Raw genomic sequence first — 17572 nt, 5'->3', positions numbered from 1 at the left:
CTTGCACGACAGGGACGTGACATGGGCAACCTGAGGGGTGCCCAACACTGTGTGCACTGCTGCATTCTGGACCAGCTATAGCTTCCAGGTGGTCTTCAAGGGCAGCCCCATGTGTAGCGTGTTGCAGTAGTCCAGATGGGAAGTGACCAAGGTGTGAGTGTTGTTACTTACTGTAATGATCAGAATGTGGGACACTCCTGATTGCAATTTATAATTGTTTATTTTAAAATTGATTTATTTTCTATAGGAGGGTAATTTGAAGAGGTATCCAACACCTTATCCTGATGAGTTGAAGAATATGGTCAAAACAGTTCAAACAATAGTTCACAGATTAAAAGATGAAGAAAACACAGAAGATGCTAATAAAGAAGCAAAGCAAGAAAGCCAGCAAGTTTCAGTAAAGGATATAGGAGTAAAGGTTAGATTCAATATTCTGTTTGAAATTGTCTAATTTTATCCACACAGTAAATAATTATTGTTGAGAGCTACAACAATCTGAACTGTATAATTATTTGTACCATAAATTATTGTGAAGATGATTTTAAAAAAAACTATAAATGACATTCTCTACATTTTACAAGATGCTCATCCAAGATAGATATATTAGAAATAAATATTTATTTTATTTATGTATTTCTTAGTCTCAGCCTCCACACTGGTCCATGCAGTTAAGAATAGAGCCAATAAATAACGATCAAGATAAAGAATAAAGTAACCCAATAAAGAATCCAATCTTTTTTAAAATCAAGAATAATGAACAAGCTTCAGACCATTATAGCCTTGAAGTGATAAAACCCAGCACAATGGAGGATACGTAACAATAGCACTGAAAATCTGGTAGCAAAACAGAGAATTCCAGAGTGTTGGTGCTGTCACCGAAAAAGCCCTAGCCCCTGTCAGTTACAAGCAGATTTTTTTTCCAGGTTGGCACACGCAAAAGGCCCTTCCCTGCAGAGGTAATGATATACTGAAGAAGTCATTCTTCCAAGCAGGAGGGGCCGAGCCATATAGGAATTTATCTGTAATAACAGAATCCTTGAATTTTTTTCCAAAGACAACTGAGAACTAATGCAGCTTAGCCAAGACAGTTGTTACATACTCCTGACAGGTACCCCAACAGAAGCATTTTGAACCCAGAACAATTTCCAGAACACTTTCAAAGGCATCTGCACATAGTGTCCTTTGCCCTAGTATATCCTGGAGGTAACCAGTGCATCAGTGAGTGGCCAGGTCAGCTCTTGTCAAGAAGGGGAAAGCTGGTGGATTATCCACAGATGGATCTAAGTGCTCCTGGCCACCACCCTGACTTGAGCAGTGTCTTGGAGCACCCCGAACTGCTAGTCTGGAATGAGAGTATAAATGGCTTAGCGAGTGTTCAGAAAACAGGAGGTAGCTTACAGTTTTTGTTAATGTTGATCCTTGAAATAAAAACTGAAGCATTCTTGGATTTGATTGAATTTTGGCCCCATTTAGTTAATGCCCTATTATAAAATAAATTATTTTCATTTGCAGAAATAGGTTGGGTCAGGGTGATATATCTGAAATTCAGAAAACAAATTCAAACTATCACACTGTAGTAATATGGTTTGGTTGGACAAGTAAGCCTGTTTACTGTAAGCATTTTTGGGGGAGTGCAGAATACCAAAGCAATAAAAAATGATAATATGCTATAAAAAAAAACAAACCCTTGTACGGAACAGTACTTTTTTTCACATTTGTTTTTCAGTTGCCAAAAGAGCTTTAACCTACATACATCCATCCATCCATACATACATACATACATGATTTTTTTTCATGTATTAATGAGATTATAAAGGGCTGACAGAAAAGAGGCAGGAACCAGCATGGGTATCTGCACATTGTGTCCTTTGCCATAGTATATCCTGGAGGTAACCAGTGCATCAATGAGTGGCCAGGTCAGCTCTTGTCAAGAAGGGGCAAAGCTTACACTACTCCTTTCTAAACTGTTATGTTTTTTCATTTTATTTACTTGAACATGCAGTCAGTCCCATTTTATTTCTGACCCATTCTGCTAATTCTGTTGAGTGAGCTCCCACATTGGTGTCTGAAAGCTCACAGAGAATGGAATCCTCCTTTTTATTACTGGATGTAGCAAGATATACTGCTGGAGTCATTAATACTTTAGAGGTGGTTAGATTTATCTGGTATCAAAATCAGTGTCTATTGGTTATTGTCACTTATATAATATCTGCATGTTATCTTTAGTACACACGAGGCTTCACCCTATGGGAATCTCTTTTCTTACAATGTTAACATATTTAGACTTCAGAAATTACTCCAGTGAAAAGCAAAATGGAAAATGAGCAGAATATTATGGGAAACTGTGTGCAGAAGCCTAATGAATCAGATGATGAGAACAGTACTAGAAACACACAGATGAATCTTCAAGTTAAAATCACAGAAAACGTGAAGCCAATTGTTAACCACGAAGATACTCTGGAGGTATTTTATATATTTCTATGCCATATTCTCTATCATCAAGTGTTGCTAAAGTTGGATAAAACATAAGGATACCAATCGAAGTGAATATTTGTAGCTCAGGGTTGAACTGTGGAGTCCTTGGTGCTCTCTGAGCCTTGTTGTTTTTTTGCAGACGTTTCATTGCCAGAGCACTGAAGATGTTGCCTAGTCTGGCAATGAAATGTCTGCAAGAAAACAACAAGGCTCAGAGAGCACCATGGGACTCCACAAAACATAAGGAATATAATATAATTTTCAATATTTTTATTTTTTATAAACCTAAAACAACAATTAAACTCCCAAGTATACTTCATGCAGTAATCCTATACGTGCATCTGAAAAATAATCCTATACGTGCATACCAGAACTGTAAGTGTCTTACATCTGTGTAGTCATGCATAGGATTGCTCTGTTAACAGTTACCAGCACCAAATATTCTACTGAATAGTAAATTTGAATAAATTTGAATAATTTATCTAATTATGGTAACAGAATTTAAAAATAATTTTTATTATTTCTGTGCAAGTAAAGTATGTATATAGCTGCTGTTACTGCTATTGCTTTTTTCTTTTACTGTTCTAGCTTCATAACTTTGTGAGAATTTATATCAGTTAGAAATCTTTCGAATCAGTTTGATTAAAAGAAGTCAGGTATAATAAATGTTTCATTTATGTAGCCGTAAGTGGTGAACCCTTAAGGTGCTTGTGTGACTCTAAGAGGTTGTTTAAATAGATTGTAGTTATGTTAACAAATTTGAGGTGCATCTCCTTTGACAGGAATCAGAAGAGCTATCTTCTGATGAAGAAATGAAAGTAGCAGAAATGAGACCGCCTCTCATAGAAACTTCCATTAACCAACCAAAAGTAGTAGCACTTGGCAGCAGCAAAAAAGGTAGGCATTTATTCAGTAATAAGTTCTTTAAAGAAGAGATCTAATTCTTCTTTGAGACGACTAAGTGATACAGATTATTAAGGTGTTCATAACTTAAGCTTAGTTAAAATCTGGCACGTGGCTACAGTCTTGAAATGTGGTTACACATTCATGCTAATAAACTGGTACGTATACTTTTAAAGCTGTCGCTTTAAGCAAAATATTAGCACACATTTTATTCTTGTTATATTTTTTCTGATGGAAATGTTGCAAATAGAGTTTTGCTAGAAAAGCAGCATAAAAATATATTCATACTCATATATTTACTTATGCCCCTTCAGTAGTTTGTCCCTTGGACTGCAGCTCTTAGGAAGCAAATGAGATCCCAGGTGCTGTGTAAAGGCAGACCTATGTGCTTAGATTGGGTTTCATCGTTGTTGCCTATATTCCACCTTCCAGTTTTCTTCTAACGCTCCAGTGCTTATTATTTGGGTTTGTTACTGTGTTGCAATCTTTTTCTCTTCCACATCTTCGATTTTGGACTGAACTAAATAAGCCAAACAATGAACAAAGAATTTGTCAGATATTTTCATTGTGAAGAAATGGTCAGATATTTTTGTTTAACAAACTGCTGTCTGATGATTTCATACATTTTTAAAAATATATTCCTATGTACTCAGAGCACCTAGATGAATATTTCAAGTAAAAGGAAGTATTTTTGCATAGAGCTGAGTATTCCAAGTAAAGTCATACAAGTTACAAAATATATATGACTTATTATGAAACGGGAACGTTATGGAACCATTTGGGAGGGAATAATTCCAGAGTAGAGGAATGCTGTTTCTTCAGCCTGTTCGAACTTAAAATCAACTATTTAGATAGTAAAGCATAATTAGGAGGGTTGTATGAATCATTCAGAGGTGTTCTTTAAAAAAAAATAAAACTGTTTTTCCTGACCTATTTCCCAAACTACCGAGGTCCCATGACTTTTCTGCCAATTCACTGGCAGTTACGGTGGATGTTCTTTTGAGAGGACATGGTGCTTCAAGCTGCAGGTTTGGAGGAGGCCTTACCCAATTCCAGGTAGTGCTCCTCCAGATAAGTCACAAAGTCCCTAATATTTACTGGCTATGAAAAGTCTCTCACTTAAACCGAACATATATTATAGATAGACATTTGCATGAATTAGTAATATGAATAAAATAAATTATTTTCAGTAATATGAATAAAATAAATTATTTTCAGATGACAGTAAAGCAGCAGATTCTTCATCTGATGATCCCACCCATAACAGCAATCAGAATAATAGTAATTGTTCCTCTCCTTCCCGAATGTCGGATTCAGAATCTCTAAATACTGACAGTAGCCATGAAGCATCGTTGTGTTCTCCAGACAGAGAAATTACCATGACTGTCAATACCAAAATCAGGTTTGAGAAATATTATAGTATGTTGCAAGAGTATTTGAAATAATGATAAAATGTTTCTCCATTTTTTATATCCTACACAATTTTGTGTCATCTGCAAATTTAATAAGCATTCTCTCTACCTCTTCATTCAAGTCATAAATGAAAATATTGAAGAGTAGAAAACATAAAACTGATCCATGTAGCCTGTTCAGCAAGCCAGCTCTGTATCCACTTAATTGTGGTGCCATCTAGTATGCCTAACTAGCTTGCTAATCAGAATGTCATGAGGTCCTTTTATGCTTTGCTAATGTCAAGGTATATTATGGCTACCTCATTCCTACAATTCATTAACAAAGCAGCCCAGTCAAAGAAATACAGTAAGGTTAATTTGGCAATTTTGTTGACAAATCTGTGCATTGCACTGTGTTCAAGGTGCTGTTAGAGTTAACTCTTTATGAACTTCTGTAAAATCCTTCTAAATATCAATGTCAATCTGAATGGTGTGTAGTTTTGGGGTACTCCTTTTCCTGTTTTTGAAGACAGGGCAACATTTCTTAGCCTCCAGCCATCTGGCATGTCATCAGTTCTCCAGGATTGCTCGGAGAAGGGTTCAGCTAGGCCATTAACTGGTTCCTCTATCTTGTTTTGAAGATTTAAATTCATTCAAAATAAAGAGTTCCTTGACAACGTTTCTGTTAGTCTAAAGTTTCAGTCTGCCGCTTCATCATGCAATTCACAATTTCCTGGTGGAACACATCTTTTATGTTGTTTATTTGAGAAGAGTGAATAGAAGTTCATCACTGTTTCCATTATCACCTTAGATAAGTTGTATAGCTCTCCCTTTTCTTCGTTATCTGATACCTATTTCATTACTTATTTTTTGTTGACTAAAAACTGCTTCCTCTGCTTGCCTTGCAGCATCAGGGAAGCTGATATGGTCAAATAAATAATTATGGTTGGAAACAATGCATAGTGTCAGATATCCTTGAACATTTTGTTTCTGTAATGTCTCCTTGTTTTTGTATTTTATCTTATTCTAATAAAAATATTAAATGAACAATCAGATGATTTAAAATAAACCCTTGAACATTATTTTAAATTGATACCGTAATATGCTTTCTGATTATAGAGTGTTTACAATAGAAATATATTGAAATGAATGGATCTTAAGTCCATTTCATTTATCTCTACGTAAGTAATTCTATGGCTTAATTCTTTTTTAAAAATGTGTTTATAAAATATGGCCATCCTTGTAAAACTGCTCTTGTTTTATTTTATTTTATTTATGAAGTTATAAATGTTTTATTTCACAGGCAAGAAGATGAAAATTCTAATAGTCTTTTACAAAATGGAGTAGAAGTCAATGTCATGATAGAAGAAAAAATGAATTCTCAGGATAAAATTACAAATTTCTCTGAATTCAGTTTAAATATTGAGGAGAGATTAGCTTTAATAGAGAAAGGTGTTGAGCTAAACAGTGCTACTGATGAATCTCACAACTTACATCAGATCAACAGGAATATCTGCAAATTAAATGAAGAGGGAATACAATCAAATGTAGTAAATCAAATAAAATCAACAGAAATATCAATTAAGGACTTTATAAATGACCATATGAAAGAAGAAATTGAACAGTTGGAAAATGAAAATAAATATTCAAACTTATGTCCAGTAAATAATATCAATGGACATTCTGAAGACATGCCACACTCTGCAGAAAAATCAGAGCTAAAGAGAAGTGCTACCATTGATACCGATTCTTCTTCAGAAATGTGTCTTTCAAAAAGTACTGAAGACTTGTCTCCACAGAGGAGTGGGCCAGTTGTGAAATCCCATAGCATAACTAACATGGAGACAGGTGCTCTAAAAGTCTGTGATATTATCAATGACAGTGGATCCCAGCACCCCAATCCAGTAATAAAATCAGCAGGTATGGCTCCAGATGGAAAAAATATAGTCCGGAGCAAGTCAGCTACTCTCCTGTATGACCAGCCATTACAAGTATTTCCTGGATGTTCTTCATCATCTGATTTAATATCTACAAAAACAGCAATTAAATTTGATTTGAATCATAATCCTGAAGATACCAATACAGTTAGAGGGCAAGGACCGAATTCTTCACAACCATTTACTACTCCCCAATATAATATACAATATAGCAGCAGTATTGTACCCAAAGAGTCTTTGTGGCTCCAGAAACAAAATTCTGTAGTTGAACAAAGCTGTTCGTCTTCTCAGCGCTTGCCAAGGTTGGATAGTACAGAGAGCTGCACTTCTGCAAAACATTCGGCCAACATGAATTTCTCTAACCATAACAATGTTAGAACTAGTGCTGCCTATAATATGCACCAAAGGATGGGTAGTAGGCATATGGAAATGTGGGCTGTTTCACCAAATGACAGGCATGCTTCTGGAGCAACCCGAAATACTCTTCAGCGACAGAGCAATGTGTCTTCTACTGCTTCAATGAATGTTGATTCTGGATCTTCACGGCGTCCTCTGGTTCCTGAGGGGGATTATTTAACGTACAGGGATTTGCATTCAGTGGGAAGAGTCCCACCAATAATGGCAGGGCCACAGAGGCCTCTTTCTGCAAGAACACATAGCATTGATGGACCAAATGTACCCCGACCTCAGAGTGCTCGTCCTTCAGCAAATGATATACCAGAGAGAACTATGTCGGTCAGTGACTTCAATTACTCAAGGACTAGTCCTTCTAAAAGAACAAATCCAAGAGTTAATTCTGAATACTCTCTGATAGATGCTCCAGGAAAAAGTAAAGTTCCTCATGACTGGAGGGAACAAGTACTACGGCATATTGAGGCTAAAAAGTTAGAAAAGGTAAGCAGTTTTACTTCCTCTCCTTCAATTCAGCTTTCTCTTCCTTGTTAAGCAAGTTAAATCCCATTATTTTAAGGGATGCATGGTTGTGATAGTATGGTTTGAAATTTCAATAATTTGTTTAATATAAACTCATGTTCATCAAATTGGTAAGTTAGCTAGATTGTTTATTATAATGCTTTGTTTTGAAGAAAGAACTCTTAAATCATCAAGAAAGGTTATTGCAATAAAATTAATATTTATGACATCTAAGCGAATGATCTCTTCAGCAGCATGTTTGAAATACAGAGATAAATGCTTGTTTCATGTGCTACCAAAATGACATGGTTATTACCTTGCTGATAATATGTGAGAGGCAATGAAAAATTACCATAATAAATATATATACTTCCATGAGGAAGTAGCACAAATGTGGCAGTTTGCAGATGATTAATTTTTTCCAGGGTTACTAGGAAAGGGGCAATATACTCTAGTAACATAGAAACTTGAATCTTAGGGTAAGTTCAAATCAACTAATCATTTATTTTTTCAATAGAGAACCTTTGTAAAAAGCTCACATGAAAAATTTCATTGGGGTGTTTTTTGTTTCCAGTCTCTATATTATCCATGCACAAATATTAATTCTGTATTGATCTCTACTGTCACACTTGATGCCTCTCCACATTTTTCCAGTCCCCCCATATGGGGCTGGTGAAAGTATGGATCACAAAAATGTGTGTTTTTTTAGCTTTCTGATCAAATAGATTGTTTAGCAGAGGATTAGAGGAAAACTGTTGATATGGTAAGCTGTTAATGTCAAACTAATTTGGCCCCATGGGTGTCATTGAAGACTTTGATATAAGTGACCATGCTTACATAAAATCGGTTATATTTTTGGCTGCCAGACTTCAAGAATTGGGATTATTTGTTTGATGTAACAGTTTTAGTTATGAAATACCTTTGGCTAAAGTTATATTTTCTACATTCGCTCTTGCTCTACTGGTTCTCAAAGACCACTTTAAGTAAACCTGGTTTTAAAAGGTGATTAGCAAGTTTCACTCCCCGTACTCTTTCTGGAGACCCTTTGCTTGTTAGGTTTTGATAATACTGCAAATATTGTTAAATAGCATATGGGGACATTGATTCTCAACTTAAATCTGGTTCCCAGTCTTGCAGTTTGTGTGGTCTTTTCAAATAGGTTGGTGCCAACCTCCTACCTCTCATCTATCACAGTTCTGAAATTCCATTGGGCTTTCACTTTGGCCAGGTTGTTCTTCTGCTGTCCTGTTGGGGTGCTACAAAATGCTCCCCTGCATCAACTTGTATAAGATGTATTTGTGAGGATGGCTCAGTGGAGTCTTTAAGACATTTGCTTTTTCATTGCTCTCTCTGCAGGAAATCTCAAGCAACTTTTATTTATTGTATTCTGAAGAGATTTCTTGGTAGAGAGCATGATTTCTATTTGTCACTTCTCCTATCTGATCATTGTTTGTATATATTTTTCTGGATTGCTCAATTCTGCACCTCTGTATGCACTATCTGCATCTCTTTTGGTCTGAAAGAGATTTTATTTATTTGTAGCTTCATATGTTTTTATTTTTACCTGTTTTACTGGTATTAGTTTTTTCTGACTAATCAAAATAAAGGGATGATGATGGCTATGACTCTGTAATCCTTGTACTGTTTCTACTTCATTGCTTCCCATAGATCCAATTATATCAGTGCCTCCTTTATCTGACAGTGCTATAGCTTCAGCTTCACATCAGTTACTGCAGCCACTCACAGCTGTTTTGATGAATATTGTAGCCCAACCTAACCACACACTGCTGTTCATTTTTATTGTGATTACTACCAGTTTAGTTCTTCTTTTCCCTTAGAATAATCTTTTTTTTTATTTTCCAAACCCACGTAATTAGAGACTATTTGGTAGCTTCAGCATCAGAGACATGAAATCATATTCAGAGTAGTTACTGAAGATAGTAGACGTGATAGGTATGGAGACAATCACACTACTTCTGTCCTGATTACCAGGAAACACACTGAGGCGAGGACTTGGTCTCTAATATTTATTAGTAGTACTTAACAAGAATCCTAACAAACTGAGAAAGCGTGGGAAAACCCAGCCATATAAACCCCAAAGGTTAAGGCGGTCCCGATCTGTGTCTCTTTGAATGGCTGAACAGTTCCTCAGTGCTACGCATGCGCTTGACAGTCTGGGTGAGAGCCCCCTGCTCGCCATCCTTACTCATGACAACTTCTCTGTGAAGATCTTTGTTTTTCAGCTTGGGGAATCTATTGGAATCCTTACTAAAAGTGCCAAAAGATGTTTGGCACTGACTTATATCTAAGCCTCCTATATCAATGAGATATCTACTATGCTAAATAAGAAAAATTGACTTCTTTTTATCTGTGTGTCTTTTGTGGAACTTAATAATATGAATTTTCTGAAATTAAATCTTGAGCCATGCCTCACTCAGTGCCATTGGATGAAGTAGGCTGTAAGTTAGATGTTTGGAAAGGAAAGACCATTCATGCATTCATTCATAGAACTCTGTTAAGTTTCCCCTTTTAATCTGATGTTCCATACTGAAGTCTGAAACCTTTTCTAGAAGTAATAAACTCAGTTCTTGTTGTGTCTCTCCCTCAAACTTTTTATTTCCCAAATTGCCTTCTGGGAAAAAGGCATGGAAATCTGCAGCCCGCCTTAGTTATGTAACTCCTAAATTCATTCATCCAGATGCTAACACTTCAAACCATCCTTCATTTACTGTATCCCAAATACTGGTTCCAGATACCTATTTTTTGTGTTACTGTCAGGCCTTAAAAAAATGAACCTGTCCGTTTTGCCATAATTCTTTCAGTATCTGAAGGACCTCAATCCTTATTAGTGCATCAAGAATCTTAAAGGCATGACCTTTGCACTGGCCCATATTTATCAAACAGGTACACCCTAACTTGGGCATTTGGCTTACTGTTGGATCTCTTGCTCAAATTATTGGGGTTTCTGCAAAAAACAAACTTCCTTACAGATGTCCCACTTCTGAATTTCTGCAAAGCAAAGATGTGTCTGCCTGAGCTAGTTTATGCCATATCTGCACTAGCTTTCTTCTTGGCCGTATGACAGCTATAACTTTAACAATTCTCAAGGAATCTCAAGATTCCATATGTGGTTGGTTTATTTCTTGTTGCATTTCTTCACTGAGGTCCAAAGTATCATGAGAGTGGCTCATAGGGACTAAACCAAGCAGATATATGCCTGTAAAAGACCTCATTGTCCTGATTTTGTTTTTGCCTGGGATGGATATTTCACTGCTCCTTAACTTGTTTTTCTCTTTCTACCTACCCAATTTTCCAGTACCTGATTTTGCTTTCTTTTTAACCTGTATATTTGTCAGCTATTACTGCTTTTGTTGCAGTGGACCATTGTTTGGGTTTTTTTCTCATTCTTTCATAATTTTATTGTAAACTGCCCAGAGTCCCCCTTTTCAGGGGAGATGGGCGGCGATAAAATTTGAACATAAATAAATAAATAAAGAGCCTCGTGTGGCGCAGAGTGGTAGGCAGCAGTATTGCAACCAAAACTCTCCCCACGACCCGAGTTCGATCCCAGTGGAACCTGGGTTCTTGGGTAGCCGACTCAAGTCGACTCAGCCTTCCATCCTTCCGAGGTCAGTAAAATGAGTACTCAGCTTGCTGGGGAAGGTGACGACTGGGGAAGGCAATGGCAAACCACTCCAATATAGTCTGCCAAGAAAATGTTGCCAAAGTGACATCCCCCCAAAGGGTCAGACATGACTTGGTGCTTGCACAGGGGACCTTTCACCTTTCACAAATAAATAAAACAAAACATTTTTCAAGGTCAGTTAAACTACCAGTTCCTCCATGGAACTTGACTTCGTTTTATCCTGTTCAACTTTCAAACTGTTTGAACCTATGGCAGCTGTGGATCTTCAACTGCCCATCTTTAAAGCTATCTTCTTGGTATCTTTTGCTCAGTATATTGGCTGCTTGATCATCATTCTTGCATTTTCACAAAGACTAAGGGCCTGATGTGATCTTCCTTACCAAGGTCATTTCAGAGTTTCATATAAACCTAATATATTCCCAGCCTTCTTTCAATCACAGCTGTTGAGCAATTTTTACACTCAACTGACAATTGTCCTCTTTGGTCTTTCACAGCAGTCAAGCTCTTCTTTTGTTATAAAATCTATTTTAGCTCATTCCCTGATGAGCTAAGCTAATTTTGCCTGTTTTTTTACTGCATTTCTAAGATAGGATGTCCACTCTGTCTTAAAATATTCTTGAAGTCTGTTCAATAACTTCAGAAATCTACTACCTACTTTGCTGTATCTACCATGTCTTCAAAAATTACTAAATGAAGTCTCATTTCCTTCCAGTCTAGTCTACCAGTTCCATATCACAGTATTTGCCCTCTCCAGTGCCAGAGATGCCCCAAGTTCTAGAAGAAAATACAGAGGGAAACAGAGAAATTACCTCTCTGGGTTACAAAAACAGTCTTCTGTTGACTGCTTACTAATTGGGACCAAGGAGAGGAACTCTTGAATATGCTACTTTCGAATAGATTTCAGAACATTTTTAGCTTACTGTTTAATGGCTTTTCACTGCTGTTCAAAACTTTCATTTCATGTTCCTAATTCTTTTGGAAAGTGTTTTAATATTTTAGTCAGCTTTTCTAAGTTCCTTTCCTTTTATTGTTGTAATTTTTATTTTATTTTCTATTTTCTGGCTTATTTTGATGAAAGACAAGAGACATACGCTTTAAATGAATTGATCTTGGGTGAGAGCATGTTGGAAAGAATTGTAAAATGATGAAGAATTGAACCTATGTTTGTTTTTATTGATTTCCTTGAAGGGTCTGTTTTAGGGACAACAATTACTATTTTCTGCAACACACCTGGTTTAATGCTCAGGACAGCTAAATTTGCAAAAATTTTGCCTAAAATTTGTTGCAGTTTTTTTGTGTGTGCCTTTTATTTATAAAAATAATTATTGGAAAATATTGGAAAATCATAATAAGCACTGGGAAGCTCTATCGCTGTTTTTTTTTAAAAGTTAACATTTAATTGTATGTAAACATTTACAATATGACAACTAAAGATTGATTTTCCTTGGCCATCTTTACCATTTGAATGGGTGTATACTGTGATTTGTGTGGGGAGTATGTCATATTGCATGTTCAGTTATATTGTGAAAAATCACATGGCATGAAACTGAGGTTTTGTATTCACAGTGGGACTGTCCTTTGTTTGCATGGTGTTATAACATGATATGCGATCTGTGTGTCTGTACTGACTCTGTGTATAACCTGTCTTGTGATTTGTGCATGCTGCACTAATCTCTGTTATCTGTCCCCTCTTTATTCAGAGCATGCTGTCAAGGTCCTTTAATTCCAATTATGCTCCAGTTAGCAACTTTTACTATGGCAGCTCTAGGGATCTGCATGGCAGCCAGGGCAATGTTGCTTTGAGTGTTGCAGACGGAAGAAGTTCTGGTGTTCCTGTTCTTCGTGTGAGTACATTCCTGAAAACATGCTTGTTGAAAAGAAATTGGAAATGTCTTTAAACTGTACATTCTTGCAATTTGTTGAATTCTGTCTTATGTTTGATTTCATTCATCATGTAATGATTTTAAAAAGACAGTTATTTAAGAATAATTTAAGAATCCACCTGCTCCCTTGAAATTACCGCATTTTATTTATTTATTTTTCAGGTTTTGTTACTGCCCATCTTCCCCAAAAGAGGGACTCTGGGCGCTTTACATTAAAATTAATACTATAACAATTAAAATCCCACAAAAAGTAAAAATAAGTTATGGATATAAATACAATATAAATAAATATAGCATCCAAGTGGTTATAAAAATTCCAATGGTGGGAGGGGCTCTAAGGCGCAAGCCATCCCCAGGAATGACTACCCACCTTCCTGCCAAGCGAGATGGCAGAACCAGGTCTTCAGGGCCTTCTGGAAGGTCAGGAGTGAAGGGGCCTGCCTCACCTTCGGGGGCAAGATGTTCCAAAGGGCGGGGGCCACTGCAGAGAAGGCCCGCTTCCTGGACCCCACCAGATGAAATTCTCTTACAGATGGGGTCTGTAACATGCTCTCTCTGCATGATCAGGTGGGACGGGTCGATGTCATGGGGATGAGATGGTCCCTCAGGTAACCTGGCCCCATGGCATGTAGGGCTTTAAAGGTATTAACCAACACCTTGAATTGGACCCGGAAGCAAACTGGTACTCAGTGCAGCTCATGCAGCAAGGGTGTTATATATGCCAATCTAGGAGCACCAAGGATAGCCCACGCGGCTGCATTCTGGACCAGTTGTAGCTTCCAGATACTCTTCAAGGGTAGCCCCATGTAGAGTGCATTGCAGTAGTCTATATGGGAGATGACCAGGGCATGAGTGACTGTTCGGAGGGCTTCTTGCTCCAGGAATGGGCATAACTGGCACACAACACAAAGTTGACGAAGGCCTTCCTGGCCACGACTGCCACCTGCTCTTTGAGCAGGAGTTGTGAGTCCAGGAGGACCCCCAGGTTACGCACCGGGTCTGTCTGGGGCAGACCTGCTGCTCTGAGGTGCCCAGTTAGGAAAGTCAAACAGCAGATTATCTTCTATTTTTAAAAATATTCATTGGCGCATTTTGTTCTATGGGTCAGCTTATGTATGGAATGAATTTATCTCTTACATTGGCGGATGACTTAAAAGATTTTCCTGAAATAAAAACATACCAGTTAGTCCTTGGGTTACAACAGAAATTGGGACTAGGGTTTCTGTCACTAAGTGATGTGGCCATAAAGCACAACGTCCTGGTTGCCATCATTAACAGAATCCCACCTGGTCAGGTGAGGACTCACCCCTATCCAAGTCATTCCCAGCTTGGTCCCTCCCAGCCCAAGCCTCAGTAAGGTAAGGGGCTGCCTCCTCTTCAACTCCCCTCACCTGCCTATCTCCCCCCATCTCTGCCTTTTTGGCCACCCTGCTCTCTGCCGGCCCTGCTCCCCTGTGCTCCACTGGCCCTGCTGCCCCCAGCTGACCTTCTCTGTCATCTTCCTCCTGCTACTGACAAGGCAGACTCGGCCTGGCCTTCATGAGGCAGCTGCTGGCTGGGCCTTCTTCCTGAGGCTGCGCGTGCCCTTGTCCAAATTGCACAGCTTTTTCGTGAAGCTTCCAAATTGGGCAAGTGCCACATGTGATTTGGACAAGGGCACACGCAGCCTCGGGAAGAAGGCCTGGCCCAGCCAGCAGCTGCCTCGCGAAGGGCCAGGCCAGGCGCGCCTCATGAAGGTTAGCTGGAGGTGGCAGGGCTGGTGGAACGCAGGGTGACAGTGCTGTTAGAGGTGTTGGATTGCAGGGTGGCCAAAAGGGCAAAGATGAGGGGGAAAATGGTTGGGGGGAGTTGAAGCGCTCTGCAGTTGCAAGTGCAGGTAGCCTGTCAAGCACCCAAATTTTGATCGTGATGGGGGTGCTGCAGCTTTGGGAACAGGACGTAACTACCATTCATTCGGTGCCGCCGTAACTTTGGACACATATAGATAGCCTCTTGCTTTGAATTTTTTAGATAATTCTGCAGCTTCTTTATTCCAAATGGATCATGTATTCTGAATTGTGAGTTTTTCTGAAAATTTCAAATCATAAATTTTTCCTGTGCAACTAAGTATGACTCCATTACATATTCTGTCAATATCCAGAGTCTGCACTAACAATTGGACTGTATTATTTGTTGTGAAAAAAATAAATAAAAGTAGCCTATTTTTTTGAAGTTTGGAAATAGATTCAGAGAAACTAAAAGCTTTGAGGTATGCAGAAAAGTTGTTTCTAGCATTTCAGTAAAAATGTTGGGCGATGGACTTTTAACAATAATAAATCATACAACTTTCAAATGACCAATCTTACTTGTAGTGGAAAATTTTGACCCCAGAAAATTTTCGGTGTGGAAAAATATTTGGCCCATACCTTTGCTTAAATTTAGTATAAATTTATTGTTTCTGTTTCAGCCTATAGTATTATATAATAATTTAAATGAAGAAACTGAAGTGGGATTTTTTATGTTTCTGCAGGCTTACACTGATGCTTTAGCATTTGTATTCATTACTCTCACATTTTTAAGTTGTACCCTTTTATCAAGGAACCCTTTCAAGGAACAAGAAACAGTGCTTTGTGTACTGATGAAACTGTATAAAAAGAATGGCTGTGTTGGGCTTAAAGGTTAAAAGTATTGGCCAAGAATACAAGTCTGCTATACGATTTACCTGCTCAAAAGTAGTAGTAACAGAGCTTAAGTTATACATTATTTTTATTCACAGATTAAAGTATTTGTAAAAAATATTTGTCTATCTCTCATTTTTCTTGATCAATAATTAATTTAATGGACTGTATTCTCATCTATACCACATATTTCCACAATTCCCCTAAACCTGCTCTTGATGGTTGGGAACACCCTGGAGCAGAGCTGGAGCCCATATAAGGAAGTACAAGGAAGTTCTGTTGCATGAACAGAAGTTCTCTTGTAATATTGGATGTATTCCAGTATGTTTAAGGTTGAACGTGCTTTCCTCTCATGTGTTTGTCTGATGAGATAAATTCAGTCATCTTAATGTGAATGTGACTATTTTTGATGCTTTCTTCCTCCCATATGTAGTCTGTTTCCAAGTCTGGATTGCTTCTCCATGTACAGTACTTAAAAAATAAGGTCCTTGGGATAAAAATATCCAGCTCCCACTCTACTCTTCCATCATATTGACTAGGCACCCTTCTCCTTTCTATTGGCATACCTTGTCTTTCTTCCATCTTTGTCAATAGAATAATTTTCAGAGCATATTATGGTTCTCTGTAAATGTTTAAACTTGCATCATGTACACTTCTACAGTCTCTTTGTCATCCTTTATTTTTTTTACTGCCTAATTCCAATGGGGAAACTAACTGTGAACTTCTAAAATTGGAAACTGCCCAGAGTCACGAATATGAGATGGGTGGCTATATAAATTGAATTAATAATAATAATAATACAATAGAACCATATTCTTCCTGTGCAGTGTTTGTCTTTAATTTTCTTTATGTCCTACGTTGCTTCCCTGTATAAAATACATGTGGAAGATCCCACAGTTCAAGGACTTTCCTTTTATCTTAGACTGAAGTACCAAGCGTAGCATGTTTAATAACAGCAGTAGTAATTATCTCTACAATTGTCCAAGACGACGCTGCATTTCAGTTCCCAGGAGAAAATAAATAGCAAGGATGCTATTAAGAGATATTCATAAATGGCTGACACAATACAGGAACAAACTGGTGAACAGGATGAACACCAGAAAAAGGGCTAAGTCTAGCAGAAAAATATTTATGAAATACTATTGAACTTAAGTTTACAAATTCTTAAATAGAACAATATTTACGATTTAACTTTCTATTTTTTAAGTGTTATTTTGCAGAAAGTGGAGTTAATATTTATTTCCATTTTAGGATTTGGATTAAATATTAGCAGATCTAGTATAACTTGCTTTGGTATATAGCAGAAACATTTATATGCTTTTATTTTTAGCACCCCCAAACATCCAATTCGGTAGAGGAGGATGTATTCATTTCTGGACAGCAGAACTATTCAACAGCCACACTTGGTCTCAAAGAGGTTGTTCCAGATACCATTAAAAAACTTCCTGTGCAGGTAATAAGCTATATGATTCATTAATCATATGTGAATATGCAGTTACTTCAATGTAATGTTTAAATGTTAATTTTACATATATGACCTTTAGGCTCATGTGCTTTACCCTCCTCTCTTCCTCTGCTTTTGCTGCTAAGAGATTGTTCCTCTCTTTTCAGTTAAGCATTGTTGTTTCAGTAAAAATATAAAGTTATGTTTATTTCTACTATACTGTAAGACCAAAATAGATATTTGATGCCCATGAGGACTAATAAATAATAATATGTCCATGGGCATTAGTACCTAGTCCCCATTAGTACTGGTACATCAGTGGTA

General features: G+C 37.5%; 1 protein-coding gene across 2 annotated transcripts in view; it reads left to right on the top strand.

Moving 5' to 3' along the window:
* The window catches only part of ERBIN (erbb2 interacting protein), a 65681-nt gene that overhangs the window by 28842 nt on the left and 19267 nt on the right, over positions 1–17572 (top strand). Inside the window, exons 15-21 of one of the 2 annotated variants that reach the window (XM_063295590.1) lie at positions 248–418; positions 2284–2463; positions 3258–3372; positions 4597–4780; positions 6073–7600; positions 12965–13108; positions 17135–17257. In XM_063295590.1, coding sequence (XP_063151660.1) covers positions 248–418; positions 2284–2463; positions 3258–3372; positions 4597–4780; positions 6073–7600; positions 12965–13108; positions 17135–17257 — 2445 coding nt within the window. The remainder of the gene's footprint in view (positions 1–247; positions 419–2283; positions 2464–3257; positions 3373–4596; positions 4781–6072; positions 7601–12964; positions 13109–17134; positions 17258–17572) is intronic. The other variant, XM_063295589.1, reaches the window with a different exon arrangement.

Source organism: Candoia aspera, chromosome 2, assembly GCF_035149785.1.
Source record: "Candoia aspera isolate rCanAsp1 chromosome 2, rCanAsp1.hap2, whole genome shotgun sequence".
NCBI lineage: Eukaryota > Metazoa > Chordata > Lepidosauria > Squamata > Boidae > Candoia > Candoia aspera.
The sequence above is the reverse complement of the archived record's forward strand: the minus strand, read 5'-3'. Positions and strand labels throughout refer to the sequence as shown.